At 61.0% G+C, this 25,824-nt stretch overlaps 3 protein-coding genes across 6 annotated transcripts; 2 read left to right on the plus strand and 1 right to left on the minus strand.

The window, feature by feature from the left end:
• Nucleotides 1–654: 654 nt before the first annotated feature.
• Nucleotides 655–2,719, minus strand: TLCD1 (TLC domain containing 1). Its single transcript, XM_051809267.1, has 4 exons — nt 2,482–2,719; nt 2,246–2,328; nt 1,837–1,919; nt 655–1,420 (listed from the first exon to the last, which is right to left on the minus strand). Exons 1-4 carry the CDS (start codon nt 2,676–2,678, stop codon nt 1,025–1,027), a joined length of 759 nt encoding a protein of 252 aa, XP_051665227.1. The 5' UTR covers nt 2,679–2,719; the 3' UTR covers nt 655–1,024.
• A 727-nt stretch (nt 2,720–3,446) lies between these two features.
• On the plus strand, nt 3,447–17,278 carry NEK8 (NIMA related kinase 8). Of its 4 annotated transcripts, XR_007908014.1 has the most exons (16): nt 3,447–4,167; nt 4,517–4,722; nt 5,708–5,940; nt 6,623–6,754; nt 6,939–7,147; nt 7,571–7,650; nt 8,183–8,364; nt 8,588–8,738; nt 9,838–9,914; nt 11,073–11,190; nt 11,481–11,631; nt 11,855–12,018; nt 12,240–12,398; nt 12,503–12,661; nt 14,316–14,700; nt 15,870–17,278. XR_007908014.1 is itself a non-coding variant. In XM_051809263.1 (15 exons), the coding sequence occupies exons 1-15, from the start codon at nt 4,025–4,027 to the stop codon at nt 14,342–14,344; spliced, it is 2,193 nt and encodes a 730-aa protein (XP_051665223.1). In that variant the 5' UTR covers nt 3,447–4,024; the 3' UTR covers nt 14,345–15,476. The 4 variants fall into 4 exon arrangements, 3 of the variants coding, with proteins under 3 accessions (XP_051665223.1, XP_051665224.1, XP_051665225.1); XM_051809263.1 differs by lacking the exon at nt 15,870–17,278 and having other exon boundaries at nt 14,316–15,476; XM_051809264.1 differs by lacking the exon at nt 15,870–17,278 and having other exon boundaries at nt 4,067–4,187; nt 14,316–15,476.
• A 2,340-nt stretch (nt 17,279–19,618) lies between these two features.
• TRAF4 (TNF receptor associated factor 4) lies at nt 19,619–25,371 on the plus strand. The gene is made up of 7 exons (XM_051809266.1): nt 19,619–19,786; nt 22,563–22,614; nt 22,923–23,027; nt 23,103–23,264; nt 23,587–23,748; nt 23,822–23,977; nt 24,328–25,371. Exons 1-7 carry the CDS (start codon nt 19,644–19,646, stop codon nt 24,958–24,960), a joined length of 1,413 nt encoding a protein of 470 aa, XP_051665226.1. The 5' UTR covers nt 19,619–19,643; the 3' UTR covers nt 24,961–25,371.
• The last annotated feature ends 453 nt before the right edge of the window (nt 25,372–25,824 follow it).

Genomic DNA, 25,824 nt, shown 5'->3' on the forward strand with positions numbered 1-25,824 from the left:
GGTGCTCCACAGGACCGGCTGGGCCAGTTCTGGCCCCACTCCCCTGGGGAGCTGAACCCTCTCCTCTCCTCCCACTGTTCTGGGGGAGCTGCTGGAGCCATCCTGGTCCTGTGGCTGCAGGAGAGGGCTCAGCACACTCACGGGGCTGCAGCTGCGCTGTGCTGGTGAAGATTGCTCTGGGGGGATGCGAGCATGCAGCAGTCTTCCAGGAAGAGCCCATGGCCTCAGATGGCTTTTCCATGCCAGCTCCACTTCACGTGGCTGCCGGGTGAGTCACGTAGCCCAGACAGGCTCCTTGCCGCCACAAGGCTTGGTACCTCTCCTGGCTCCCTTCAGCTCTTCCCTGCACAGCCTAGGTCTCTGGAAGAGCACAGGAGTAAGGAAGAGGAGGGGAACCCATCCATGAGAGGGATGGGGTCTTTCTGTTTAAGGCTCAGCCGGGCTGGTAGGACCCACGGGGGCTGGAGTTCATCCCTGGAGGGTCCCTAGAACAAAGAGGACTGCAGAAATGTGCTGTCTTTGCCCCTGAGGACTGCCAGCCCTCTGCTGGGAATGGGGCACATCCTTTCCCACAGCCTTGTCCCCCCAGCCTCTCCCTGACCCAGGGGAGTCCCTGGCCCGCTCTGCCCCACAGAAGAGCCAGCCCAGGTGTGCTGCGGCAGCAGTTAACAGACTGATTTTAATGCACATAACACCCAACATCACCATGGGAGGGACTCGTCCCTTCCCTCGCAACCCTCCCAGGCCATCAGCTGTCAAGTGCAGCCACCCCTGGCCCTCCAGCTGCCCATGTGGAAACTGGCTTGGGCTGCTTCTCCATCGGCCGTGCCCCTGGCTTTGGCAGCATCCCCGTGGCTCGGCGAAGCTGTCGGGCTGGTCCAGCAGGGAAGTGCTTTTAGGCAGCAGAGCAGGTGAAGGCAGGGCCTGAGGCCTGGGATCGAGCCCTAAGGCACATCAGAGCAGGTTTGGAGAGGCCAAAAACCTCCAGGAGCCGGAGCCCAGGTTCCCCCTCGGTGCACATGTCTCAGTCTATCAGAAACTTCTCACCGTCCACATCTCTCCCCGCAGAGCCCTTGCGCAGGGAAGGGAAAAAATCGGAGCGGAGGAGGCGGGAGAAGTACATGAGGATCATGGCATCGAGCAGCAGGAGGTTGGCAGTGAGGAAGGCACCCTGGCCCTGCACCTCCACGTAGCGGAGGAAGTACCAGGTGAGGTAAGCCTGGGGTGCCAGGCGGAAGGCGAAGTACATCACCAGGTTGATGTACTTGTTGGCCTCGTAGAGCGCCGGGGAAGGCACGTTGCTCATCTTCAGCAGCATGCGGACGGTGAGGAAGATGTTGCTCACCTCCACCAGCAGCAGCAGCACGGCTGCCACCAGGAAGCGGCCTGTGATGATGAGTGAGACGAAGGCAGAGATGGCCTGGGACACACACACAGAGCAGGGTCAGCCCTGGCAGAGGCAAGTTCTTCCCCACCAGGGTCTGGGCATGTGCAGTGCTCTTCCCCCCCAACCAGAGATCCCAGCAGCCCCCCAGGGAAAACCAGCCTGGAGAGCCAGATCCCCCAAGAGCAGTTACACCTCCCTGCGCTGGGGAGCTGGGATGAGACTCCAGCCTCTTCTCTCTCCCAGCACAGCAGCCTGTCTGGCTCCCAGCGCTTGGAGCTGATGCTGGCAGGTATCCTGCCCTGCCAGGCGCCCTCGCCTTGTTGATGCAGAGCCTACCTGGCAGCCAGGGCGAGGCAGAGGGAAGGGCTCTGGCTTGCCCGGCCATAGCATAGGAAACCTGGGTGGGCTGAGCCCCGGGGTGCATAGCCCCCCGTGCTGGCTGTACTCACCATGGCATGGTGCACCAGGTACTCCCAGGACGAGCGGGACTGATGGTTGAAGATGATGTCAAGGGTGTCGTGGATGAAGTAGCCTGTGGGATGAAGGAGAGCATTGAGGGGGTCTGGCTTGTGCACCATGACCCGCTGTGGTAAGCAGGAGCAGCGAGGAGGAGAGTGGTGTGATTGTGCTCCAGATGTCAGAAGCACCTCCACCCCGTCTGGGCACGGAGACGCGGCTGTTCCCCAGGGGGTTGGCAGCCTGCGGGCCCCACGCTTGTGATTCAGGCAGGAGGCACGGAGAGCTGCCCAGCCCTTGAGCCGGGGGCTCGTCCCGAGCCTGCATGCCGGGCGAGGCTGAGCAGGGAGTGGGCAGAGCCCGGTGGGGTGGCTGCGGCCATTGCCCTGCCCGGGTCCTTACCTGAGGAGAAGCAGACCAGCAGGTGCCCTGAGACGCTGTAACCGTCCTGGATGTCGGAAAGCAGCTCCGGGGAGTGCCAGAGGCTGGTGGTGAGAAGGAAGGGGATCAGCCTGGGCGCCGGGATAAGGGACACGGCAGGGCAGGGGACCCACTATCCCCTCCCCTGGGGGCACCGCCGGGGTCGCGCTCCCACGGGGCGCGCCGTGCCCACCCTCCCCGCGCGCGGCGCCCGGTACCTGAAGAGGGCCCACAGCCCGGCCAGCACGGAGTGCGCGAAAGACACCAGGAGGTTCCTCCAGCGCCAGACGCGGCTGGGGCGGCTCCTCACGGCGGCGGGCCGGGGCAGGGCCAGGGCCAGGCGGCGCAGCGCCCCGAAGATCGCCACGCTGCCGCCCACCAGCGCCGCCGAGGCAGCCCGCCCGCCCGGGCCCATCGCGCCCAGTGCCGGCGGCGCGCGGCCGCGGCGGGAGGGGCGGGGCCAAGGGGGACACGCCCCTACACACAGCCCGCCCCCTATGGCCACGCCCCCGGCAGCTGCGGGCCGCCCCTCCCATTGGACGCGCCCTCTCTCTCCACGCGCGCGCTGAGGGGCGGGAGCGCGCTGGCCACGCCTCCCCCACTGGCCACGCCCTCTTCTGACCACGCCCCCTCGTTTGGTTGCTGGCGCGCGTGGCTGCCAGGTGTGTCACCTGTGCGGGGATCGCAGGTGTGTCACCTGTGCGGGGATCGCAGGTGTGTCACCTGTGCCGCCAGGTGTGTCACCTGTGCGGGGATCGCAGGTGTTTGCGCGGGGCGCTGGACTCGTTCCTGCTGTGCGCTGCGTGTTCCTGCACGCGTGTGCGAGGCAGCGAACGCGCGGGTGTGCCAGGGCACTGTCCCGGGCAGCGCAGGAGGGTTGGGGGGGTGCAGCGTGTGCGTGGCAGATGTTGCCGCACATCTGTGCTGCGCCCTGCGCATCTGTCCCAAGTGCTGCACAGCTGGCGTGGGCCTCGCCACATCTGTCTGCTCTGGGCACCGTGTGTGTGCGTGTCCCGGTCACGGTGTGGCTGTCCCCGGTGGCTGCAGCGCGTGGTGCGAGAAGGGGGATATCGGGGAAACCATCGTGCTCTGGAAAAGTAGTGGGAGCACCCACAATCGCTCACCTGAAGACATAGACCGCAGACAGCGGGACCCTAGGCAGGGGGACACACAGGTGCCCCCTAGTACCAGCATGGCAGCAGGGTGAGGCCAGCTCTGTGGGCCCCGAGGCGTGGCTGGTTGCTGAGTGAGGGTCCTGCCCCATCGCTGCCCCCCGGTGCAGGGCTCTGGGCGCTGGCTGGCCCCGGTGAGCCGGGCTGGCTGTCGCTAGATGGCAGCATGGCCACGTGGCAGTGCCACCTCTGTCCCTGTCCCCATTCCAGTGCAGGGCAGCCACCCTTGGGAGCAGGGCAGGACCCCCTTCCGCGCTCTGTACCCGCCATCACGGCCGCCCCAGGGATGCTCGTGGTCCTGGGGGTCTAATGCCTGGTTTGGGGGGGACAGAGGGGTCCCGTGCTGGCTCTGCAGCAGCACAGCCCCCGCCATGAGTGCCCCCCCCAGACTGGGGGCTGGAGTCTGCCGAGGGCACGGCCACTCTCTAGGGGTGCGGGGGGGTCCTCCTGGCACCCCCCAGACCGGGGGCGGGCAGCCCAGCGCTCCCCAAGCCCCTCTCCCTGGGTGTTGCCCAAGGCTCCCCGCGGCACTGGGGTGCCCACCCAACCAGGGGGTCCCCAAGGCCGCGGTGCGGTGACGTTAGCCGCCATGTCCCCCTGGGATCCCCCTCCCAGGCCTCACACACGCGACAGGGTTTGTCCGGCCGCGGCCGCCGTAGCGGCGCGGAAGTGTTTCCATGGAGACGGGAGGAGTCGGGCCCAGGGATGGAGAAATACGAGCGGATCCGGGTGGTGGGGAGAGGGGCTTTCGGGTGAGGGGGGCGCCGGGGGTGAGCGATATGGGGGTCTCCAGGCCTTTGTACCGCGGGGTGGGAGGCCACAGCCCTCGCTTCCAGGATGGGGAGGTACTTGTCCATGCGGGGGTCAGCCGGGGTGTGGCACCCGGGGGGACACCTCACGGGATGTGTAACACGCGGGGGGACACGGCAGAGGGTGTGGGACACCCTGGAAACACGGCAGGGGGTGTGTGACACCCCCGGGCGGGAGGATTGCAGAGGCCCTGTGTCACCCCAGGGTGGTGGCCAGGCCCTGTGTTTTGTCCCCTGTCCTTGCACTGAAGGCCCCATCTCTGCCCTTGCAGCATTGTGCACCTGTGCCTGCGCAAGGCCGACCAGAAGCTGGTGATCCTGAAGCAGATCCCGGTGGAGCAGATGAGCAAGGACGAGCGGCTGGCGGCGCAGAACGAGTGCCAGGTGCTCAAGCTGCTCAGCCACCCCAACGTCATCGAGTACTATGAGAACTTCCTGGAGGACAAGGCACTCATGATCGCCATGGAATATGCCCCAGGTGCGCCCTGACCTCTCCCAGTGCCTGTGGCAGGTCCAGGAGATGCCAAGCACTCAGCTCTCCTTGGGTCAAGCTGCCGCATGTTGTACACCTTGTAAAGACCCTGTACTTTGGACTCCCAGAGAGTGCAAGCATGTCCCTGTTGAGCAGACAGTTTTGTAGAAAAGCTTCTGGGAGGTCCTGGTGGACACCAGGTTGACAGTGAGCCAAGTGACCCAACACTGCTAGAGGTTGCCCAGAGGTTGTGGAGTCCCCATTCTTGGAGATACTCAAAAGAGAGGTCCTGGTCCTGGACAACCAGCTGTCAGTGGCCCTGCTTGAGCAGGGGACTGGACCAGCAACCTCCCGAGGTCCCTTCCAACCTCAGCCATTTTGTTAGCCTTACACCTGCTAATCATATCCAAAACAAGGACATTTCAAACACCTTTGTCCCTGATCAGCATGCTACCATCTGCCTCTGGCTCAGGTTTCAGGTACATTTCCCTGTGTCAGCTCTGTTTGGTCCCGCAGCTCTGTGATTCCCAAGGAGATTTGCTGTGGAATTCCAGATGAAATCAACATTTGCATGTGGGTTTGTTAAAAGCTGTGTGCGAGCCCTGAATGTGGACCTCCCCTTCCCAACAGGGGCCTCTCTGTGCCACGTGGCCTCTTGGACTGCAAGAATTCTCCTCTGCAGAACAGGCTGATCTTGTTCTACCATCGAGGTTTATGTCCTCCTCCAAGAGCTGTAATTTTAGTGTTTCTTTTCCTGCTGCTTTTGATAATGTGTCAACAGTAACTTCTCTCAGGCTGTTTCTTTGTCCCACCAGCTGTGCTGCCATTGTCCGGGAGCGTTGGAGGACACGCTGTGTGTCCCACCAGGATGTGTTTTTCCCACATACTTGGCTTGTTAGGATGCCATGGCTAAATCCCCCCTGGTTTTAGGCCGGATTTGTGCTGCCCTGTGCAGCCCCCCTTGCCCACAGCCCTTTGTTGTTCCTTGCAGGGGGCACACTGGCGGAGTTCATCCACAAACGCTGCAATTCCTTGCTGGATGAGGACACCATCCTGCACTTTTTCGTGCAGATCCTCCTGGCTCTGCACCACGTGCACACCAAGCAAATCCTGCACCGTGACCTGAAGACCCAGAACATCCTCCTGGACAAACACCGCATGATCGTCAAGATTGGAGACTTTGGCATCTCCAAAATCCTGAGCAGCAAGAGCAAAGCCTACACAGTGAGTGGCAGGGGAGCTACTTTATCCCATGGCACCAGGCTGGAGACTCTGGGGGACTTGGCTCACAATAGTCTTTTGGCAGCACATCTAAGCAGGGCTGCTTTGTTCCTTGGAGTTTATACAGGCTGATGTCTTCACACCCAAGTTTGTTGTGGCTCTGGGGGCTGCAGAGAAGTGAGAAAGACCTGCCTGCCCAAAGCTGGGTGAGGACGGGGTGTCTGGGCCCACTGGTGAGGGCAGACACTGCTGTAACAGTGGTGGAGGTGGTGTCTGCAGGCTTGTCTGACGCTTCCTTGGCAACTACACTCCTGCCTGTGTGCTGACATCCTGCCTTGCCTTAATCTCCTCTCTCTGCTTGACATTTGAGTGTCTTTCCCCACCTGGGTTAATCTGACCAGACATTTGTATCATGCTCAGTGCTCTGGGCTCTGATTCTCTCAAGTGAATAGGAGCAAAATTAGAGGCAATCACTGTATGTGTCACTGGAAAGGCAAATCCTCGTGTTTTTCACTGAGATTGTCAGGCAGCTGTTGATGCCAGGGAACAAAAGCCCAGCTCCACAGAGCTTTGTGTGGTGGTGTTCCTGCCAGCCCGAGCACTGGGCTCTACACTGAGCCCTTCCTCTTTCCACTTCACTGCCCCAGTTTCACACCATCGCAGTAAACCTTTTTGTCTCTCCTAGGTGGTGGGAACTCCGTGCTACATCTCCCCAGAGCTCTGTGAAGGGAAGCCTTACAACCAGAAGAGTGACATCTGGGCTCTGGGCTGTGTGCTGTACGAGCTCGCCAGCCTCAAGAGGGCTTTCGAAGCTGCGGTAAGAGGCATGTGGTGTGTACAGTAGCACAGGGAGCCGTGGGCTCTTACAGAGGTGAAAATGTACGCTGGGATCACTTCTCACTGAGCTGGGAAGTGTGAAGGCAGAGGGCAGTGCTGAGACCTCCTTCCTCGGCCTCGCCCCTGACTGCCCAGCCACTGTATGTCTCTTATTTTCTCTCCAGAACCTTCCTGCCTTAGTGCTGAAGATCATGAGTGGGACGTTTGCCCCAATATCAGACAGATACAGCCCTGACCTGCGCCAGCTCATCCTCAGCATGCTGAACCTGGATCCTTCCAAGCGGCCCCAGCTGAATGAGATCATGGCCCAGGCCATCTGCATCCGGCCCCTCCTGAACCTCTACACTGACGTGGGCAGTGTCAAAATGAGAAGGCAAGTGGCACTGCCACCTTAGTGTCCCTTGGGAGGGGCTGCCACAGCCCACTGCATGTCTGATCAGCTCACTGCCTCTGATACAAGCTCCAAAGAGAGCATTTTCTCTGTCCCACAGCTCTCCTGTGCTGCCCAGTGTGCAGCTGCTGCTGGCTGAGCCTGGCCCAGGGGCTCAGGGCCAGGCAGGTGCCATGGCAGGTGTGGGCTTGTCATCACGGTGACACTGAGTAGAGAGTTGTGAGCACAGGGGGAAGCGAACTGGTGCCAACTCCCTTTTCTCAGGTGGTTTAACGCACCAACAAGGCAGTGCTGTGAGCTATTCAGCCATGGCTTATGCTGTAGCTGTGCCCAGACCTGTGATCCAGGGCTCTGCAGGACCTCTGGGGCTGAGCTGACATTAAAGGCTGGATTTTGGTTTGGCAGGCCTGAAAAGCCCTTGGCTCCAGTGCCAACAGTGACCCACAGCCGGACAGGGGGACGGGCAAGCAGTGCCAGACCGAGAGGTGAGTCCTGGCATGGTGTGTTCCATTCAGCTCCATTCAGAAGCTTTCCTTTGGATGGCGCAGGTCGGAGAGGCACTTGAACTTCTGGAGAGAGGAATTTAAGAGTTGTCACCTTCCCTGAGCCCTGGAGGAGCCCATGGGCACCTCAGCTCTGGGGACCACGCAGAGTTCTTTCTCCAGCTGCCTCTTCTAGGTTTGAACCCTTGAAATAAGTTCCTGCAGTTCCCGGCAAAAGCCTGGGAACCAGCCAGGGGTGCTGAGGGGGGATGTCCCAGTGCAGGGTGATGCAGCTGGCACTGGTAACAATTAGGCTAGAGCTGTGGTGCCACTTCTCTGAATTCTGGGATAAAATACATGAAGTTGTTCCCGTGTTCCCTGGCTGGGGTCCCCCCTGCAGCCCCTTGGAGCAGCACTGGTGTGGCTCTGGCAGCTGGCAGGCAGCTTTGCCAGCACCCAGACTGGCTCTTGTCATTGCTTTTCTTGTGGGAGCAGAGTCAGGGCTCCACATTAGTGATTTCTGTGTGACCCACAGGTGTCCGAGGTGGTTCAGCCAGGACAGGAATCCCACCTCCACTGTCATCCATCTACACGTGGGGCAGTGGGATCACCACCCCGCTCCGCCTGCCCATGCTGAACACCGAGGTGGTGCAGGTCTCTGCTGGCAGGACACAGAAGGCCGGGGTCACCAAATCAGGGCGGCTCATCCTGTGGGAGGTGAGTGACAGGGAACCTGGGGCAGGCAGTGGCTGTGGAGGCCTTGGATGTGTGATTTCTGAGGAGGAGACATTTCTGCCCTGGCACTGCCTTCTCCAGGACCACTGTCCCATCCAGGGTGTGGATAGCACTGCTAAGTGAGTGGGAAGAGGCTCATCTGAGTTCCCCATCCCAGCTCTTGCTGCTCAGAGGTACAGCAGCTGACATGGCTTCTCTCCATCAGGCTCCTCCAATGGGGGCTGCTGGAGGCCCTTCTCTCCCAGGATCCACCGAGCAGCTGCAGCCTCAGTTTGTGTCCCGCTTTCTGGAAGGCCAGTCTGGAGTGACCATCAAACACGTGTCCTGCGGTGATCTCTTCACAGCTTGCCTCACAGGTGAGCTGCTGCCTCCTGCCTTCCCCTTCCTGAGCCCCAGATCCCTCTGCAAAGCCAGCAGGGACTGCCTGGAGAGCCTGCTTAGAGAGGAACCCAAGAGATACACTGGGCTGGGGTGACATGGGGGCCTCTGTGGCCTCTCATGTAACAGCTGGTGGGGGTCAGAAATGGCAAGCATAATGCCACGCTGGTCAATTCAGCCCCAAAGGTCTGTCTGGGGTGGGGAGGGCCACAAACAGTTAAACGTGATGATCCTAAGGGTCATTTTCAACCTAAATGATTCTATGAAATTTCCTCTGTTTTTTGTTCTGGCTGCATTGGTGTCACCTGAAGCCAGAAGTGACCTGTACAGTGGGGACTGCAGTGTGAGGAGTGTGTGGGAAGCTCAGCCTTTCTGTCACACACTCTGTGAGCATAACACAGGCATAAGCAGTGACCAGCAAGGAGTGGTGTTGCAGTGAAGAGTCAGTGTGAGCTGCTGCAGGGCTGGTCCTCCTCAAGCAGCAAGAAGGCAGGATCTGAAGCCCCCTCAGAGTGGGCCAGGAGGTTTTCTGGGTAGGAGGAGAGCACACACACCAGCCCAAGGCCGTGTTTGTGGAGCAAAGCCCTCCCAGTGGTCCTTTGGAAGCTCTGTTTGTTCTTCTGCTGGGGGTCAGGGCAGCAAACTACAGATATGCAACTGGCAAACACTGTGGGCATGTGTTTGTCCTGCCTCTCCATGGCATTTCCTGCCACCCCTCTGCAGGGCAGCTGCTCAGGGAGTGCCTCTGTGACTTTAACACCTTGACAGACTGTGGGGTTCACGGCTCCTGCGTACACAGCTGCACCAGTGTTATCTCAGCACTCTCTTATCACTGCTGTTTGTTTGTTGAGCTGTTGCAGCACAGAGAGGCTGCAGCTATCTGGAAGCTCCTGCTGCTCCCTAAAAGCTCACTGAAGGCTTATGGCCCCTGCAGCAAGTCATGAGTCAGAGTGGGTCCGAGCAGAGCCGCTGTCCTGGGAGCCACGTCCCCTTGGCTGCGTGCGCCTCTCAGGGCCTCACGTGTGCCCTGCAGGGCCTCACGTGTGCCACTGACACGACTTCTTTCTGCTGCTCCAGACAGGGGGATAATCATGACTTTCGGCAGCGGCAGCAATGGCTGTTTGGGGCACGGGAACTTCACAGATGTGAGCCAGGTTGGTGATGAGGGTGCTGGGCCTGCTGCTCCCCCAGGGGAGAGGGGATTGTGACTTCTGTGCCATGTGAGCGGGGCTCATCCCAGCTCCAGGGATGTACATCCCAGGCATGCTCTGGCATCCGACCCCCTCCCCCTCCTCTCCCTGTCACTGCGGGTTTTAAAAGACCCAACCTGCTTCTCTCTTTCTCTCCCCCCCTACACAATGATCCCTTTGAGCGTGGGGGAAGTCAAGAGCTGCCTTGTGGTTGCTGTTGGCAGGCTCCCAGCTTGGAGCCTGCCTCCAATCACACACCTGCCTGCTTCACTCTTGGCCTGCAGCTGCCAAGGTTCACTGAGAAAAGTTATTTTTCAAAAGAGCCAGTATTTAAAGAAGAGCTTGTGTTTCCGATTGGCTCAGAGCACTGGAGCTGAGGGCTCATTGCTCCCTTCAAGCTTCTTCCTCGCCTGCCCTCGGATGTGGCAGCAGCCGATGGCTTCCAGCCGAGCCCGGGGACTGGTGCCATTTGTCACTGTGGTCAGCTGGCTCGTTTGTTCCTGCTCCGTCCGGAGCTGAGCTGCTCAGTGCTTATGGCTGGGGAGGGGAGACCGGTTGGAAGCAGCAGCCAGATCCCAACAAATGGTGCTTTTCACTTGAGGACGATAATGAGAATGAGGCTCACAGCGGTGAGGTGTCAGATCTAACAGCAGGTCACAGCAGGGGCTGGGTGAAATGTGGAGATCTTGGTCCCTCCACACCCTAATGAATCTGAGCCGTTAACTCACACCTCCTCTGCACAAGAGCCTTTGAGCCAACGCATCCTGCACCAAGCCCCTGCCTGCTCGGAGTGGGCGTTCACAGCCCCTGGCACTCCCCACATGGGCAGGGGGGCGAATCCCAACCCTTGCCGAGCCTCTTCCCTCTCCAAACTCTCGTGCTGGCTGCTTTCTTCTGCCCCAGAGATGTTTGCGTTATCTTCTGTGCTGTGCGCACGTAGTCTCTAAACCCTTTGAAGACTGTTTGGAACAAAAAAAAAAAATTTTCTCTGTTGTTTGTGTTGGATGAAAACTGGGATGCTGCCAGCTCTGTGTTGAGTCTGGGGGGGCCGGGTGGGAGGGATGGGAGCAGCCGGGCAGGCTGGGAGGTCTCGGCTGACGGCTGCTGCTCTTCCCCTGCCAGCCCAAGATTGTGGAGGCCCTGCTGGGCTACGAGATGGTGCAGGTGGCCTGTGGTGCGTCTCACGTCCTGGCAGTTTCCAACGAAAGGGAAGTGTTTGCCTGGGGCAGGGGGGATAATGGTAAGAGATGCCTGTTTGGCAAAACAGGGCTTGTGCTTTCCATTGCCTGTTCCTGCTCCCCTTGCTGGCCTTGCTTGTCCACAATTCCCTCCAGATGTGCCAGGGTAGGTGGGTGTGGAAGAGCTGCAGCTGTTTCACCACATACCAAGGCCCCCATGCTTGGGTTTTGCTGCTTTCTGGGTGCCAGGCTGGGCTCTTACAGCAGCTGAGCTGTGTCAATGCTGTTCTTTGTGGGGCTGTGCTGAGTTTGTAGTTCCATCAGCTGTTCCCTGCTCTGTTCCTCCTGCCAGGTCGGCTTGGGCTGGGTACGCTGGAGTGCCACAACTCCCCCCAGCAGGTCACAGTCCCACCAGAGCATGAGGCTCAGAGGGTCATCTGTGGCATCGATTCCTCCATGGTCCTCACAGTGAAGAACCAGATTCTTGCTTGTGGGAGCAACAGGTAAGAGGGGTGAGGGTCTGTGCTCCACATTTCACCTTCCTGGGCCTGTCCATCTGTCCTGCCTGGGAAGAGGGAGCAAGGGGCTCCAGAAGATGCTCCTGTGTGATCTTGCCCCCAGCATCGTGCTGCTGGTGGTATGGTTATGCCAGGGCAGGGTTTGTATCCAGGGTGTCTGTGCCAGGCTGCATTCAGCCAGCTCTGAACTGAGCTTTTCCTTCTGCAGGTGTAACAAGCTGGGCCTAGACCGGATCAGCTCGGCAGAGGAGCCTTCCCCAGAGGACCAGGTGGAGGAGGCCACAGTGTTCGTGTGTGCCCAGTCAGCCCCCTTGAACCAAGAGCCCATTGTGTGTGCTGACATCGGTACAGCACATTCGGCTGCAGTCACAGGTGAGGGTGTGTGCCCAGATCCCTGAGAGGGGGGAGGACACCTGCATTTTCCCTGTCTTCCTCCTTCCTCTGCTTCCCGTGGGCAGAGGCCTCATGGAGGCTCAAGAGACACCCAGTGCTGGAGCTCTGTGGAGCAGGATGCTCAGCATAGGAGACAGCAAAGAGAGAGCTTCAGTGCATCCCTGAGTGACACCCAGTTGTGTCTCTCCTCTCTGTTGTAGCCTCTGGCCACTGTTACACCTTTGGGAGCAACCAGCACGGGCAGCTGGGCACCAAATCCTGCCGCAACAGCCGCGTGCCCCACCTGGTTGTGGGGCTCCAGGCGATGAAGGTCACCGTGGTGGCTTGTGGGGATGCCTTCACTGTGGCCATCGGAGCAGGTGAGGCTGTGTCCTGGGCTGCAGCAGGCCCTGGCTGTCCTCTGCCTGCAGTCCATGCTGTGGCCAAGGCAGGTGTGCAGCAAGGTGTATCTGTCTCTCTGCAGATGGCGAGGTGTGCACATGGGGGAAAGGAGCCAGAGGACGCCTGGGCAGGAAGGACGAGGAAACGGGAGTGCCGAGGCCGGTGCAGCTGGAGGAGACACATCCATACCTGGTGACCTCCGTAGCCTGCTGCCACGGGAACACACTGCTGGCAGTAAAGCGTGAGTAAAGGCTTTGTTCCTGTGATTCCTGCCATGAGGGCCCAGCCAGACACAATACTTTGTGATCGGAGATGTACCGAGTAACCCTGGCACATAAGCTCTGTGTTATTCTAGTCCCTCTCGAACTGCAGATAAATAGAAATAACTTCAAGCCCTTAAAAATACCCTTTCTGCTCTGCATCTCTGTGATGCTGCCACTCCCACTGGGCCAAGGGAGTAAAGGGATGGCAGAGGCTGTCTGGTGCACTCCCAGACAGGTGGGCTGGCCAAGCTGCAGCCGGTGGGGAGCTGGCGTGCCAGCGGTCCACCGAGTATCCAAAAAGAGCAGCTCTCTAATTGATGCTGCTGAAATAGAAGCTGAGATTTGAGGCGTCATTTTGGCTGCTGCCTTTCCATTGTGGTTTGGAAAAGATAGCAATGGTTTTGTGGTTCCTCTCTGCTTGGGCCAAAGGCAGCATCTTTGCGTGGTTAAAACGTGCCCGTGGCATGACCTGCCCTTCCGTTGCCTGGATGTACAATGGGAGCCTGGCCCAGACTGCTGGAGGGGCCTTTCTTCCTCCTCTACTGGGTTGATTATGGCCTCAGCCTGGGCTGAGGGATTCCAGTCCCAGCCCACTTCAAGGAGGCTAATTACAGCCCTGAGGGGAGGAGGCCCAGCTGACTGCCCCGGCGCAGCGGAATCGGCCCTGGCTCCCATTCCTCCCCTGCAAGTGCCGAGCTCTCATGTGATGTGCTCTGCCACGTGAAGGGGAGAGGGAAGAGAGGGAATGGCTGAGTCCCCAGGCTCAGGAACAAGTAGGGCATTTGTCATGGGAGTAAAAGGGTTTTGTCTCCGCAGGAAGGCTGCAGGCTGCTCTCCCCTTCCGCTGCCGGAGTCACCCCACGCTCCGTGGCAGCTGGTTTGTGGGCTCCCACCTGCAGCACTGTAAGAGCAGGGACTTAGTGTGTAGCCCCAGTGCTGTCCCTCTGTCCGAAACCTCGTCCCTCCTGTCCCAGTACTGGAAGTGCAAACTCAGCGGTGTGAGGGCAGCAGCCTCGCCTGCCCCAGCATCCCTCAGCAACCAGCGTGCAAAAAGCAGCAAGAGCTCTGTAAAGAGCTGAGATCTGACTTTGGGCTTTCACACGGCTCAGTCTGCCTGGAAATTTCTCCAGAGAGAACACGAGATCCGTTGACACATGTGATGTCATTGCTGCTGTCAGCTCTGGCTGTGATGTGGCCCGGAGAGGGTGCTGGCACAGGCGAGCCGCGCTCCACCTTTGGGGCGGCTGTTCTGCACCACTCGGAGGTTCCTCCCATGGGGCCGACACCATTTTTGACTGACTTGGGCTGCTGCCCACTTTATCATGAGCCACTGCTGCGCCCTTCTCTCAATCCCACTGCAAACACAGAATAACTGGGAGAAGCCAAGCGTGCTGGAGAGGAGGGCACAAGCCTCAAAAGACTGCGTTTCCTCCTGCTTGGGCTCTGTGTACTGGGTGTTGCCTCACTTGTGCCACTACTGAGGCCTTGCAGTGGCTTCCTGGGATAGTGGGACAGGGATTGTGGTGTCCATCTGTTGGGTATCAGGCTTGTGTGGGGTAGGACACTGCTCCCTGTAGCTTCATTGAGGTGGGGCTCACAGCTAAATCTTGGTCTTTGCCCTTTGTGTTTCAGCTGCTGTGGAGGAGTCGCCTCCCCAGTGAGCGTGAGTTGAGAGGGGCCACATCCAGCCTCATCGTACACATGCTGGGGCTCCCACAGCCACTGGCATGGCCTGGCCTCTTCCTGCTGCCTGCCTCGGACACACTGCAGGCTCCAGAGCTCCCCAGCTGCACTCCAAAGGCAGCAATCTGGAAACAGGGAGCTCCTAACGATGGTTCCCACGGAACCGGAGCTGATCTCACTTATCGAATCAACGAGGGTCACTGTGAACCTCCAGTGCCTGAGAGCTGCTGCCCTGCATGTGGCATGGGGTGGATGTCCCCAGAGCTCCAGTGCTGCCTTCAGGGGGTCACAGCACAACTCTTCCCCTCCCTGCTGGAAGTGCCTGTGTAGAAGGGTGAGGAGCACAGAGGTTGTTTTCCTCCATGGAAGCAGTCTCTGGTTACAAAGCCCAGGCTGACAGCTTGGTGTCTGGGAGAGCTGTCAGCCTTTGCACAGCAGTGTCTGGAGTCAGGGCCCCAGGCGCTGTGCTGGGTGACTAAATGCAAACCTCTTTGCTAATTAGAGAAGTCTGTCCTTTCCCATCCCCCCTTAAAACATTTCACCCATTTGTTGAGCTGCTCAGCACACTCTCGGGGGTCCTGCCTGCTCGGCTGGCCGAGCCCGGTGTGAGCAGCCTCTCTGTGTGGCACAGCCCTGCTTGCTCTCCCGAAATGCCACTTGGAGCTTTCCACTTACAGCCTCCCCTGCCCCAGGAGCTCGCTGGAGGATTCTTCAGCTGACATTTGTCCTCAGGCCCCTCAGTCCTGGTGCTGACCAGCTCGCTGACTCCCAGCTGAGGAGCAAAACACAGCGAGTGATTGTCAGTACTTGAAGTTTTTTAACCCAGATCTTTCCAGGGAGATGATGAGTTTTCACCAGGGATCCTTTCTGCGGGCAGGAGGGGCACATCCGTGTGTCATGGACAGGAGTCACATTTTTTATCTCCAGAAGGGTCATTTCCTTTCTATTTTTTTTCCCTCCTCCTTTCTTTTTTCAACTTAACGTCTGCCCTGGGCCATTTTTTGATGAGCTTCTGTCTCTGATCTGTCTGACATTGCAAATGCTCTTGCCTTTCACATCCATCTTTGTGCTGTTGCCAATCTGTTGTGTATAAAGTCGGTGCTTTCATAAGCTGGCTGAGATGAAATCTCTCTAATTATTTTTTGTGATTCTTTCCTGTTTTCAATGAGGGAAACCTCACTGGGCTCTGGTAAAAGCCAACCGATCCCTCTGTCATGTGAAAGGTAATGAATTTCTGCAGGTCTCCTGCTCTTTCTTCCCTCGCCTTCCAGGCTCCAGCTGGGGAAGGGAGCAGGTCCTGTCCGGCCGGGAGAGGCGTGTGCAGCCCTGGCTGCAGACACAGCCTCCCTGTTTGGCTCCTGGCAGGGTGGGTGCATGGGTTTTTCCCTGCCGTTTTTGTTTCTTGTGGAGCTGCCTTTTCAGGCGGTTACACCCTGCTATCCCAGGAAGCTGACTGGAATTCAAAGGCTCTGCCAGTCCTTTGGCACTTTCTTCGTGCTGCAGGTTACAGGGACGGCTCCTGCAGCCCCGTGTCGACAGAGGGAAAGGTGTTCTCCCCTCCCAGACCAACCTGGGCACTGAGGTAATTACAGGGCTGGGTTAAATTGCCTCAAAGCCCCTCTGGGCCACTGCCTCTCCTCCCTGCATTGAGCTGGCAGCAGCACCAGCTCCTACAGCAACAGATTTCTTTTGGCTGTGTTTAGCTGGGCTCTCACAGCTCCTCTCGCCCCACACCACATCCAAACACATCCCATAGGAAGGGACTGGTGCTCCTGCTACAGCCTCGACAGGGCTGAGGGCTTGCTGGGACAGCAGCAGGCAGGACAGAGGTCTGATATCCTTTGTCTTGCCAGCGATGCCACCAAAATGTCACTGTTTCAGGAGCCAGGCTCTTCCTGCTCCAGCTGGGCTGCCAAATCCAAGGGTGCAGCCCCCCTCTTCCCATCGATGTGCTGGTGTTAGGTGGGTTGTTTTATGGCTTAATGACGCCTTTGCACTGCAGTGCTGGGGCTGGAGGTGTCACCAGCTCAAATATCGGGACCCTTTACTCCGGGCAGGGGAAACCAGTGTGGACCAGTGTGCTTTGTGCCGGGCCGGGGGCTCACAGCGAGGGCCGGAGCCCTCGGGATTTCACAGCCTGCGCTCCTTGCAGGAGTTCAGCTGTGAAGCCCAGCGAGATGATTTGAATAATTTAATACCGGGCTGTGACCAAGCCTGGCGAAAGGGTAAAGGAAACAAAGAGGCCCCCAGCCCCGAGCAACAAAAGCTCCTGAAACGACAAGCCGAGGCATGTCCGCACTGCCGGAGGCAGAGAGCAGCCTGGGCAAATAGGCCAGTTGCATTCCTCACGTCTGCTGCTTTGTTTCCCTGCAGAAGCTCCTGGTGAAATCTGCAGGTCTCAGGGCTTCTCCCTTTATCCTTGTTTTGTTCCCGTGTTCTGTGGAGCTGGTGGTGGATCAGCCGTGTCCCTGTGGCTCTTCCTGCTAAGGAAGGCAGAGCCAGAGGGGAGCGAGAAGGGGAGGTGTGGGATGAGGCTGCCTGTCCCCTTTTGTGCATCCTGGTGTGGGTCCCCTCTGGCCATTGTCACCCAGGGAAAAGCTGTCCCCGTTCCCAGTAAGATCCCGCTGACCCGGGGCTGTTGCTGTCAGCAGGAAACAGCCCAAACCGCCTGCTGATCCCAGAGCTGATTTGTTTTGATTCCAGCACCTCTGTCGAGGTCGTATCCTCATTCCCACGAGGCTTGGCAGAACTGGCAGAAGGTGCGGCTGCCCGTCCGTCTGTCCAGCCGCCTCACTCCCTTACCCCCCGCCCTCCCTGGGCACGAGGCCCCAGAAGCAGGGAGAGGACTCTCCCCACTCCTTTCCCTGGGGCAAAACGCTCCACCTTAACTTCTTTAGAAGCCAGAGCGTCAGTTTTCTGTCCCTCCAGTTTAAGTTAAATACAAGGAGGAGGGATGGAGCAGGAGTGCAGGCCAGGGAGAGGCTGGGGAAGAGGACAAGAGGCCTCTCCAAGCCCAGATGGGTTCAAGGAGTGACCCATCATAGGGGACAGGGAACATATCGCCTCCACAAAGGGAATTGCCCTGAGTGTCGCCTTTGTGTGAGACAAATGCCTGGCTGTGATGCTGAGTGCGGGGAGGGCTTTCCTTAGGGAGAGGGGAAAAGGAGGGATCTTTGTTTGCAGGGTCTGACACCTCCCAGCCACCCTGCCGGCACAGCCAGCACCTTCTGATGGCTTTGTCAGCTCCTGGCTAATTAGCAGAGATGCTCTTCAGTGAGGTTAGGGAAGAATAATTTTAAAAACATCAAAGAGAAGCAGTAAATAATGATAAAAGTCGGCTGTTTCATGCCTGTCATCGGAGGCACAGGCTGTCTAAGCTTACAGGACTGATGTGTCCTGTCTTTGGTGGTGGAAACACCAGGAGTCCCATCACCCCCCGGGATGCCAAGGGCCTTGTCCTTTTGGCCTGAACGTTGTCTCATAACTGTGTCCAGGGACAGTTTTTAGTCAGGGCCAGGTCATAGTATGTCAGGGACAGTGTCTGGGATAGTGCCTATCTCTTGTTGGAGGCAGCCTGGCTCCAGGGCATGCTGGCACGTAGTGGCAGAACCAGCTGGACCATGTGGCTGCTGGTAGATCCTGCCCTTGGGGGGTCACAGCCCTGAGCAAACCTGGCTGGGGAGCACCTCAACCCCAGCTCGAGGTACCTGCTGCACCCCACTGCTCCCTGTACAGTTGCCCACCGTCACTTGTTTTTACATGTTGGGTTTCCAGGCTCGCTGGGAGCTGGTTAAAGTTTAGCTCAGTGCTCTCCACCATCCAAGCAGGCTGCCAGCTACTCACCTCCCTCAGAAAATCCCCTGCCATGACTGTTCATGTTCGGTGTACACCAGCACAAGCTTCCCTGATATTTGGGAGCTAAAACCCCGTTGCAGCTCAGGCTGTGGCAGGACAACCTGCCACCCCTCAGGGTAACCACAGAAATCAGCCCCCCATCCCCTCCTTGGCAGCTCTGGCAGCAAGCAGGCTTCCCCTCAGGCTGCTGGAGGGTTTTATTTTGAGCAGAGCCTCTCAGGGAGAAGGGTAACGTGAGCTCCTTGAGTGACAAGTGATAGAGCTCGAGTTGCTCAGCGTGTCCCCCAGGAATCCCTCTCCTCTGCCATTTGCTAATTGAAAACTGCTAACATTTGGGTCTGGAGCAACTGCTGCCCTTAATGGGAAGCTGGCTGGAGTGAGCGTTGGTGGGACTAACACATGCTCACAGCCTGTCATCTGCTCAGCTCCATCTCTGGGGAAAGGGGCAAATACTCCCATATGCTGCTCTGATTTCTGAAAGAGTGATGAGGGGGCTAGAGCTAGACAGATTTGCTTTTATTCTCCCTCCTCCAGGCTCTTGCTCTGTTACAAACTGTGGCTGGAGGGTTGCTGATGGCTGCAGCCTGGGGCATGAGCTCCCAGCAAGACAAAGCCACAGGAGCTTGTGTGTCCCCCCATGCCTGTAGAGTGGGGGGCTCAGGGCAGCCCCTCCATGTCCTGCTGTGGGTGACGGCTGGACACAAGTAGCTCTCTGTGGCAGGAGTGTGTCTGGGGGCTGTATCTCACCTCCAGCCTTGCTCAGGGGCACAACTGTGGCCCCGGGCTGCCTGCAGGAAAAGTGAAACCCCTGGGGCACCCCCGAGTAAAGAAAGAGACACAGGGTTAGTGAGGACAGCACAGTGTGTGCTCCAGGAGCCCAGCTCTGGGCCAGGGGAGGCTACAGTGTTGGGGGGGCTCTGCAGGTTGTGCACAAGCCCCCAGGGTGGCCATGTGCGATGTGATGTTGATGCTCCCCAACCTCCTGGGGTGGCTGTCCCCAGTGCAGTGGGTAGCAGGCCCTTGAGATGACTGTTCCCAGCGTGGTGGGTACCAACCCCCCCGGGGGGGCTGTGCCCGGTGGGGTGCTCCCCAAGCCCCCAAGGTGGCTGTCCCCAGCGTGATGGTCCCCAAGCCCCTTGGAGGGGCTGCCCCCGATGTGACGCTCCCCCAGTCCTTGTCTGTCCCCGGTGTGATGCTCCCCGAGCCCCCGGGGTGCCAGGACCGCTCCATCCCCCCCCGTTGCGGCGGGGAGGCGGGGCGCGGGCGGGAGGCGGTGGCGGTGCCGTCCCCCGGCCCGGGGCGCAGGGGCGGGCTCAGCCCGATCCCACCGCCCCGTCCGGCCCCGTCCGGCCCCCGGGCGGAGCCGGGCGCGGAGCGCGGAGCCGAGCGGGCGCGGGGCGGCGGCGGGCGCGGGGCGGCGGGATGCCGGGCTACGACTACAAGCTGCTGGAGCGGCCGCGGCGGCGGGTGCTGTGCCCGCTCTGCGGGAAGCCCATGCGGGAGCCCGTCCGCGTCTCCACCTGCGGCCACCGCTTCTGCGACACCTGCCTGCAGGAGTTCCTCAGGTGAGACCCCGCAGCACGTCACGGACGACCCGACCTGACGTCTCGCCGCGCACCCCTTCCCACCGCGGGGCACCCCGGCCGCCCATCCCCGCACCGCCGGATGCGGGGTCCCGCACCCCGGGGGGGACGGGTGCTTCCCCCCCCCATTCGCCGCTGGCCCCAGGGGTGCGGTGCCCAAAGAGGGGTGCAGGGTGCTCTAAAGAGGGGTGCGGGGGGCCCCGGGCGGGGCCGGAGTGAGGGGAGCACGGGGGTGCGGATGTCCCGGGCCTGGGAGGGGATGCGAGTGCCCCGGGGAGGGGTGTCCCGGGCCGGGGAGCGGCTGCGGCGTGCCCTGGAAAAAGGTGCGGGGTGCTCGGGGGTGCGCGGTGCCCCGAGAAAGGTGCGGGGCGCCCCAAGATGCCCCGGGCCGGAGAAAGGTGCGGGTTGCGTGGTGGTGCCCCGGGCCAGGGAGGGGGTGCGGGGCGCGCCCAGGCTGTGACAGCCGCCTGCGGGGTGCAGCGGCCCGTGGCCCCTTTCGGTGAGGAGGAGGAGGAAGAAGAGGGCCCGGTAAAGCCCGGAGCGGCGAGTTTCGAGATTCGAGCTTAACCCCTTCCTGCCCCGGCCCCGCCGGAGAAAGCGACCGGTGTGTGTGTGTTGAGGGGTCCGGCCACCCCGGTGCCCCCGCGCCCAGGAGGGAGCCCAGCCCGGCCGTCTGCGCTCGCTGGGAGCGAGGAGCGGGGGCCTCTTCCCACCCGCGCGGTTTGGGACCCCCAGTACCGGTACCGGCAGCCCGGGGGCACGTGCGAGGCCGGTGCTGCCCCGGTTCGGGGCCGCCGCACTCGCTGCGGTGCCGGGGGTCCCCCCAGGGCTCGGCGAGGGGATGCTCGTGCTCCCCCAGGGCCATAACCAGCGTCACTCTGGGCCCCGGTTTCCGCTGCCGCCTCCGGCTGCGCCTTTCCCCGCCGGGGCGACCTTCGCCCGGGACGGTCCCCGGGAGCCACAGACACCGTGGCCAGTTTCTACGAAACCGGGCGTTCCCCGGGGCACGTGTCAGAACGCATCTGCTCCCTGCCCCCCCTCCGCACCCCTTCCGCCGGCACCTCCGTTCTACCGGGACAGCCAGACACAGGGGCCCCTCACCGAGCACACCCCGTTTTCACCGGATCAGGTTTGGGCATCTCTTGGACTGAGCCGTCCAGCCCCACCGCGGTGCCGGGAGGGGGGTGCTGGGGGGTGCCGGGGTTCCCCACCCTGTCACCTCACTGTGCCCCAACACGCCGTGAAGGTCAGAGGCAAGGACGGTCCTCCTGGGTGCTGCCTCAGCACATTCCCTGCCCGGCCAAGCATGAGGAATGGGGAGGCTTTGTCGGGGATTAGGCGCTGGCTTCAGGTCATTGTCCCGCTTCCCCCCCCAGCCCCAGCACCCCAACACCATGCACAGGGTGCAGACACGGCTGACTGCCCTGGAAAGGTGTGATGCCAGCTCCAAGGCAATGCCAGCTGCTGGGCAATGCCACCCACAGGCTCCCCGGAAAGGGATGGGTGCCCGACCCTGTCCTAGGGCACCTTATCTTGGTAGATGCCTGATGACTCCCACGGACCCACCTGCAGTAAACAGAGCAAACACGTGGCGTGGCTGAATGCAGCCGTGCCCTGCATGAATCACACCCCGTGGCATTGAGCTGGGGCTCCTGGGGGTCACTCGCACCCCCAGCACAGGGCTGGTGGCCGCAGGGGACATGACAGTGCCATGCCCAGGCCATCCCAGGCCAGCGCGTGCCAGGCAGCACAGCTGACTCCGTCCTGAGGTCTCGCATCCACTTGGCAGCCCCGGTCGAGTCCACGCCGACGGCTGCCAAGGGCACTCGGTCATTAGACGGGCAGGAGCTGTGCAGGCAATGCAACCTCATCCAGGGACACAAGAGCCACAGGGTCCCTGTGTGTCCCTACTGCGTGTCCCTGTAGGCAGCACCTGTGGTCTCCCACCCCAGTGTCCATCAGGGATGGCACGTGGACACCCTCACCTGTTCCCAGGTATGGTGGTGTGGGGACCAGAGGTGATGGTGGCTCCTGGTGAGCGGTGTCACAGGCCGGGCTGCCTGTTCGGCTCCATCCCCATCTCCCCCTCACACTGCCACTCCGCAGCTCAGGGCTGAGCAGGGCCCTTCCCAGCTGAGGGACAGCCTTCTGGAGGAGCACCCCATCCTGGGGGCCCAGCATGATGGGGACCCCTCTGGGGTGGCTGCCTGTCCCTGTCCTGGCTCACCACGATGGCTGATGGGGCCGTTTCCTGTGGAGCAGGAGCCCCAGGGCCACACATCCGGGCTGCACATCTGGTGCCCAGCTGTTGCCCTCCCCCACCTCCCCTGGGCCCCAGCACCTGGGGCTGCGGGAGCCCCGTCCCCTGCCGGCCCCATCCTGGCCAGCCGCCGGCACCCTCCTTAATCCCAGGGGCCGGGGCAGGCGAGGGGCTGCAGGGGCTCCAGATGGTGCCACGCTGCTGGCGGCGGCTGGCCCAGGCCCCTGGGGACGGGGCCGCCGTGCCCAGCCGGGGGGGCGGGGGTTGCCTTGGGGGGTGTCTGGCCGTAGCATTTCCCAGCTCAGACAGATGGAGCAGGATTAGAGCTGCAGCTCCCCCAGGGTCGCGGCTGGATTTGGTAGGGGGTGAGCACTCAGTGGTGGAGGGACAGTGCCAGTGTCCTGGGATGGGATGGCGGGGACCTGATGGGATATCGTGTCTGTGTCACTGGTGCTGTTCCCCATCCCTGAGTGATCCCGACACCTCTGTGTCTTGCAGCGAAGGTGTCTTCAAGTGCCCGGAGGACCAGCTGCCCCTGGACTACGCCAAGGTGAGCCTGGCACATGGATGGGTACCTCCCTCCAAGGTGACATCCCCGCCAAGGCGCCGTCCCAAGGCTCTACACAGCGCCTGGCACAGCCACGCCGGGCTGGCACAGGCACTCAGGCGGAAGCAAGAGCCCTTTGTGCTGCGGGGCCGGGGAGCGGAAACCCGCTCCCGACAAAGGGTGCTTGTTGCTGTGCCAGTGGGGGATCCGGCCCCGGGCTGAGTGCCCACGGCTCCCAGCCAGGCTGTGCTGGGGGTCTGTACGCCCATAGCCTGGTGCAGGAGGCTCAAGTCCCTGTGTTGCCCCCCCAGATCTACCCCGACCCGGAGCTGGAGGCGCAGGTGCTGAGCCTGGCCATCCGCTGCATCCACAGCGAGGAGGGCTGTCGCTGGAGCGGGCTCATCAAGCACCTCCAGGTAGGGGCCGGCAGGATGGGGTGAGGGTCGAGGTTCTGTCCCATGGCCCTCCTTCACCATCCCTATGCCCCACAGGCCCATCTCAGCACCTGTGGCTTCAATGTGATCCCCTGCCCCAACCGGTGCAGCGCCAAACTGAGCCGCCGCGACCTGCCCGAGCACGTCCAGCACGGCTGCCCCAAGCGCCGGGTCAAGTGCGAGTTCTGCGCCAGTGACTTCACTGGGGAGGCCTTTGAGGTGGGCAACAGGGGGGCACCATGCAGGGGGTGACACTATGGGAGACACAGCCATGGGGTTGGCCTGGCAGGAACACTGTGGGAAGCACAGCCTGGCCATGGGGGACACAGCCTTGTGAGGGAAATCATGGAGGATACAACCTGGGCATGGGGACAGAGCCTGGATGGGGGGCACATCATGAGTGTAACAGCCTTGTGGGGACATGGACATGTGGGCTCCTGGTCCCTGTGCCCCTGGCCATGGGGACACCGTATGGCCCCATCCCTAGCAGGGCTGGCTGGTGAGGGCAGACAGAGGGTGACGATGCTGTCATGGTCCCCAGGGCCACCAGGGCACGTGTCCCCAGGAGAGTGTGTACTGCGAGAACAAGTGTGGGGCCCGCATGATGCGGCGCCTGCTGTCCCAGCACGCCCTGGCTGAGTGCCCCAAGCGCACCCAGCCCTGCACCTACTGTTCCAAGGAGTTTGTCTTCGACACCATCCAGGTGAGATGGGGCCGATGGGGACCCTCACCCCACTGGCTCCCAGCCCTGGCTGACAGCCACTCTGCCTCCCCAGAACCACCAGTACCAGTGTCCCCGGTACCCTGTGCCGTGCCCCAACCAGTGTGGGACACCCAGCATCCCCCGGGAGGACGTGCCCACCCACCTCAAGGAGAGCTGCAACACTGCCATGCTGCTGTGCCCCTTCAAGGAGGCTGGCTGCAAGCACCGGGTGAGTGTGTCCCTGTGACCAACCTGCCCTGGGGGTTCATGGGGTGTTGTTCCCTACCATATTGTGCCTGTGCTCCACAACATCCCCACACCACTCCTGCCCTATCTGTCCCATCCCCTGAGCTGGTTCTCTTCTGTCCATCCATGTGGCTCCATGACGTCCCCATCCTTGTCCTGCCTCACCTCGTGTCACTTTGCCACCCAAGTCCCCATGCCATCCCAACCAGGTGTCCCTGAGCCACCCATGTCCCTACAAACTCCTGCTCCAGCACCCCCATCTCCATGGCACCCTTCCCTCCTGTCTTGTGCCATCTCCCAATGTCCCCGCTGACAATCCCGCTGTCCCCACAGTGCCCCAAGCTGGCCATGGGTCGGCACCTGGAGGAGAGCACCAAGGCACACCTGGGCATGGTGTGTGCCCTGGTGAGCCGGCAGCGGCAGGAGATCCTGGAGCTGCGGCGTGACGTGGAGGAGCTGTCGGTGAGCAGCGACGGGACCCTCATCTGGAAGATCGCCGACTACGCCCGCAAGCTGCAGGAGGCCAAAGCCCGCAGCAACTACGAGTTCTTCAGCCCCCCCTTCTACACCCACAAGTACGGCTACAAGCTCCAGGTCTCGGCTTTCCTCAACGGCAACGGGAGCGGGGAGAGCAGCCACCTCTCCGTCTACATCCGTGTGCTGCCGGGAGAGTACGACAACCTGCTGGAGTGGCCCTTCTCCTACCGCGTCACCTTCTCCCTGCTGGACCAGAGCGACCCCTCGCTCTCCAAGCCCCAGCACATCACCGAGACCTTCCATCCCGATCCCAACTGGAAAAACTTCCAGAAGCCGGGAGCCTCGCGCAGCTCCCTGGACGAGAGCACCCTGGGCTTCGGCTACCCCAAGTTCATCTCCCACGAGGACATCAGAAAACGGAACTACGTGCGGGATAATGCCATCTTCATCAAAGCCTCGGTGGAGATCCCCCAGAAGATCCTGGCCTGAGCCCTTGAGGGGGCACAGGATGTGAGTGGGGCGCCCACCCAGGGGTGCCCCAAGTGGTGCTGAGCCCCTGCCCGCAGTCAGTGCTCCCGGCTTGGGGACGCTGCTGTGGCGCAGTGGTGGCTCTCAGGATAGGCAGGGATGGGGCTGCTCCCACGTCCCTGCTGGGGCTGGGATGCACTGGCAGCCCCAGCTGCCCCCGGGGCAGCCCCTTCTCAGGTGCCCGGGGGTGCCGGGGGGCTGGGCCCCCCAAGCCTCTCACTGGGGCACCCAACAGCCCCTGCCAACCTCACTGGGGACCCCGCAGGACCCCACTGCCCAGAGCCATATTTTGTAAGCTGGTGCTCCCCAGGTTGTTATTTATTTCCCCAAGCCGGGGCCGTTGCCCCCTTCCCACCTCTTTTTTTTTTCAATAAAGTTTTCTTGTATTTATTACGGCTGCCTGAACCTCCTTCCTCTGCCTTCCAGGATTGGGAAGGCAGGACCCCCATCCCCAGCACTGGGGTGCTCCCAGTGCAGCCGTGGGTGCAGGGGACAGGGAGGGCAGGGACTGGGCTGGGGGGCACAGAGGGGGGTAATCCCTGACCCACATCCCGGCAGCAGACGGGCTCAGATGGAGCCGGTTAATTCGGTAATCACCATCAGCGGGGATGTTCCGGGGGTGGGGGGGTCGCCAGCCCCGGGGTGCTGTTTACCTGCAGAGCCCACGCCCCCTCCCAGCACCACCAGCCCCTCGTTAGCCCTGGGGCAATTAAAGCCCCTGGAAAGGCCGGGATCCCCAGCAGGATGGGTGGGCAATGGGTGGGGGCACTAGGGTAGGCCTGGGGGGGTCTGGCTGGATCATGGCCCAGGTGCATGTCTCTGAAA

The sequence above is a fragment of the Manacus candei genome, unplaced genomic scaffold, assembly GCF_025592945.1.
Source record: "Manacus candei isolate 608988 ecotype Guabito, Panama unplaced genomic scaffold, ASM2559294v1 h1tg000076l, whole genome shotgun sequence".
Taxonomy (NCBI): Eukaryota; Metazoa; Chordata; class Aves; order Passeriformes; family Pipridae; genus Manacus; species Manacus candei.

Coding starts and splice junctions, on each gene's coding strand:
- NEK8 (XM_051809263.1), top strand. CDS start 4,025: ATGTCCCCCTGGGATCCCCCTCCCAGGCCTCACACACGCGACAGGGTT. Junction 4,723..5,707: donor CGCCATGGAATATGCCCCAG/GTGCGCCCTGAC, acceptor TGTTCCTTGCAG/GGGGCACACTGGCGGAGTTC. Junction 12,019..12,239: donor ACATTCGGCTGCAGTCACAG/GTGAGGGTGTGT, acceptor TCTCTGTTGTAG/CCTCTGGCCACTGTTACACC.
- TRAF4 (XM_051809266.1), top strand. CDS start 19,644: ATGCCGGGCTACGACTACAAGCTGCTGGAGCGGCCGCGGCGGCGGGTG. Junction 19,787..22,562: donor TGCCTGCAGGAGTTCCTCAG/GTGAGACCCCGC, acceptor TGTGTCTTGCAG/CGAAGGTGTCTTCAAGTGCC. Junction 23,028..23,102: donor GGCTCATCAAGCACCTCCAG/GTAGGGGCCGGC, acceptor TATGCCCCACAG/GCCCATCTCAGCACCTGTGG.
- TLCD1 (XM_051809267.1), bottom strand. CDS start 2,678: ATGGGCCCGGGCGGGCGGGCTGCCTCGGCGGCGCTGGTGGGCGGCAGC. Junction 2,329..2,481: donor GGGCTGTGGGCCCTCTTCAG/GTACCGGGCGCC, acceptor TCTCACCACCAG/CCTCTGGCACTCCCCGGAGC. Junction 1,920..2,245: donor GCTGGTCTGCTTCTCCTCAG/GTAAGGACCCGG, acceptor TTCATCCCACAG/GCTACTTCATCCACGACACC.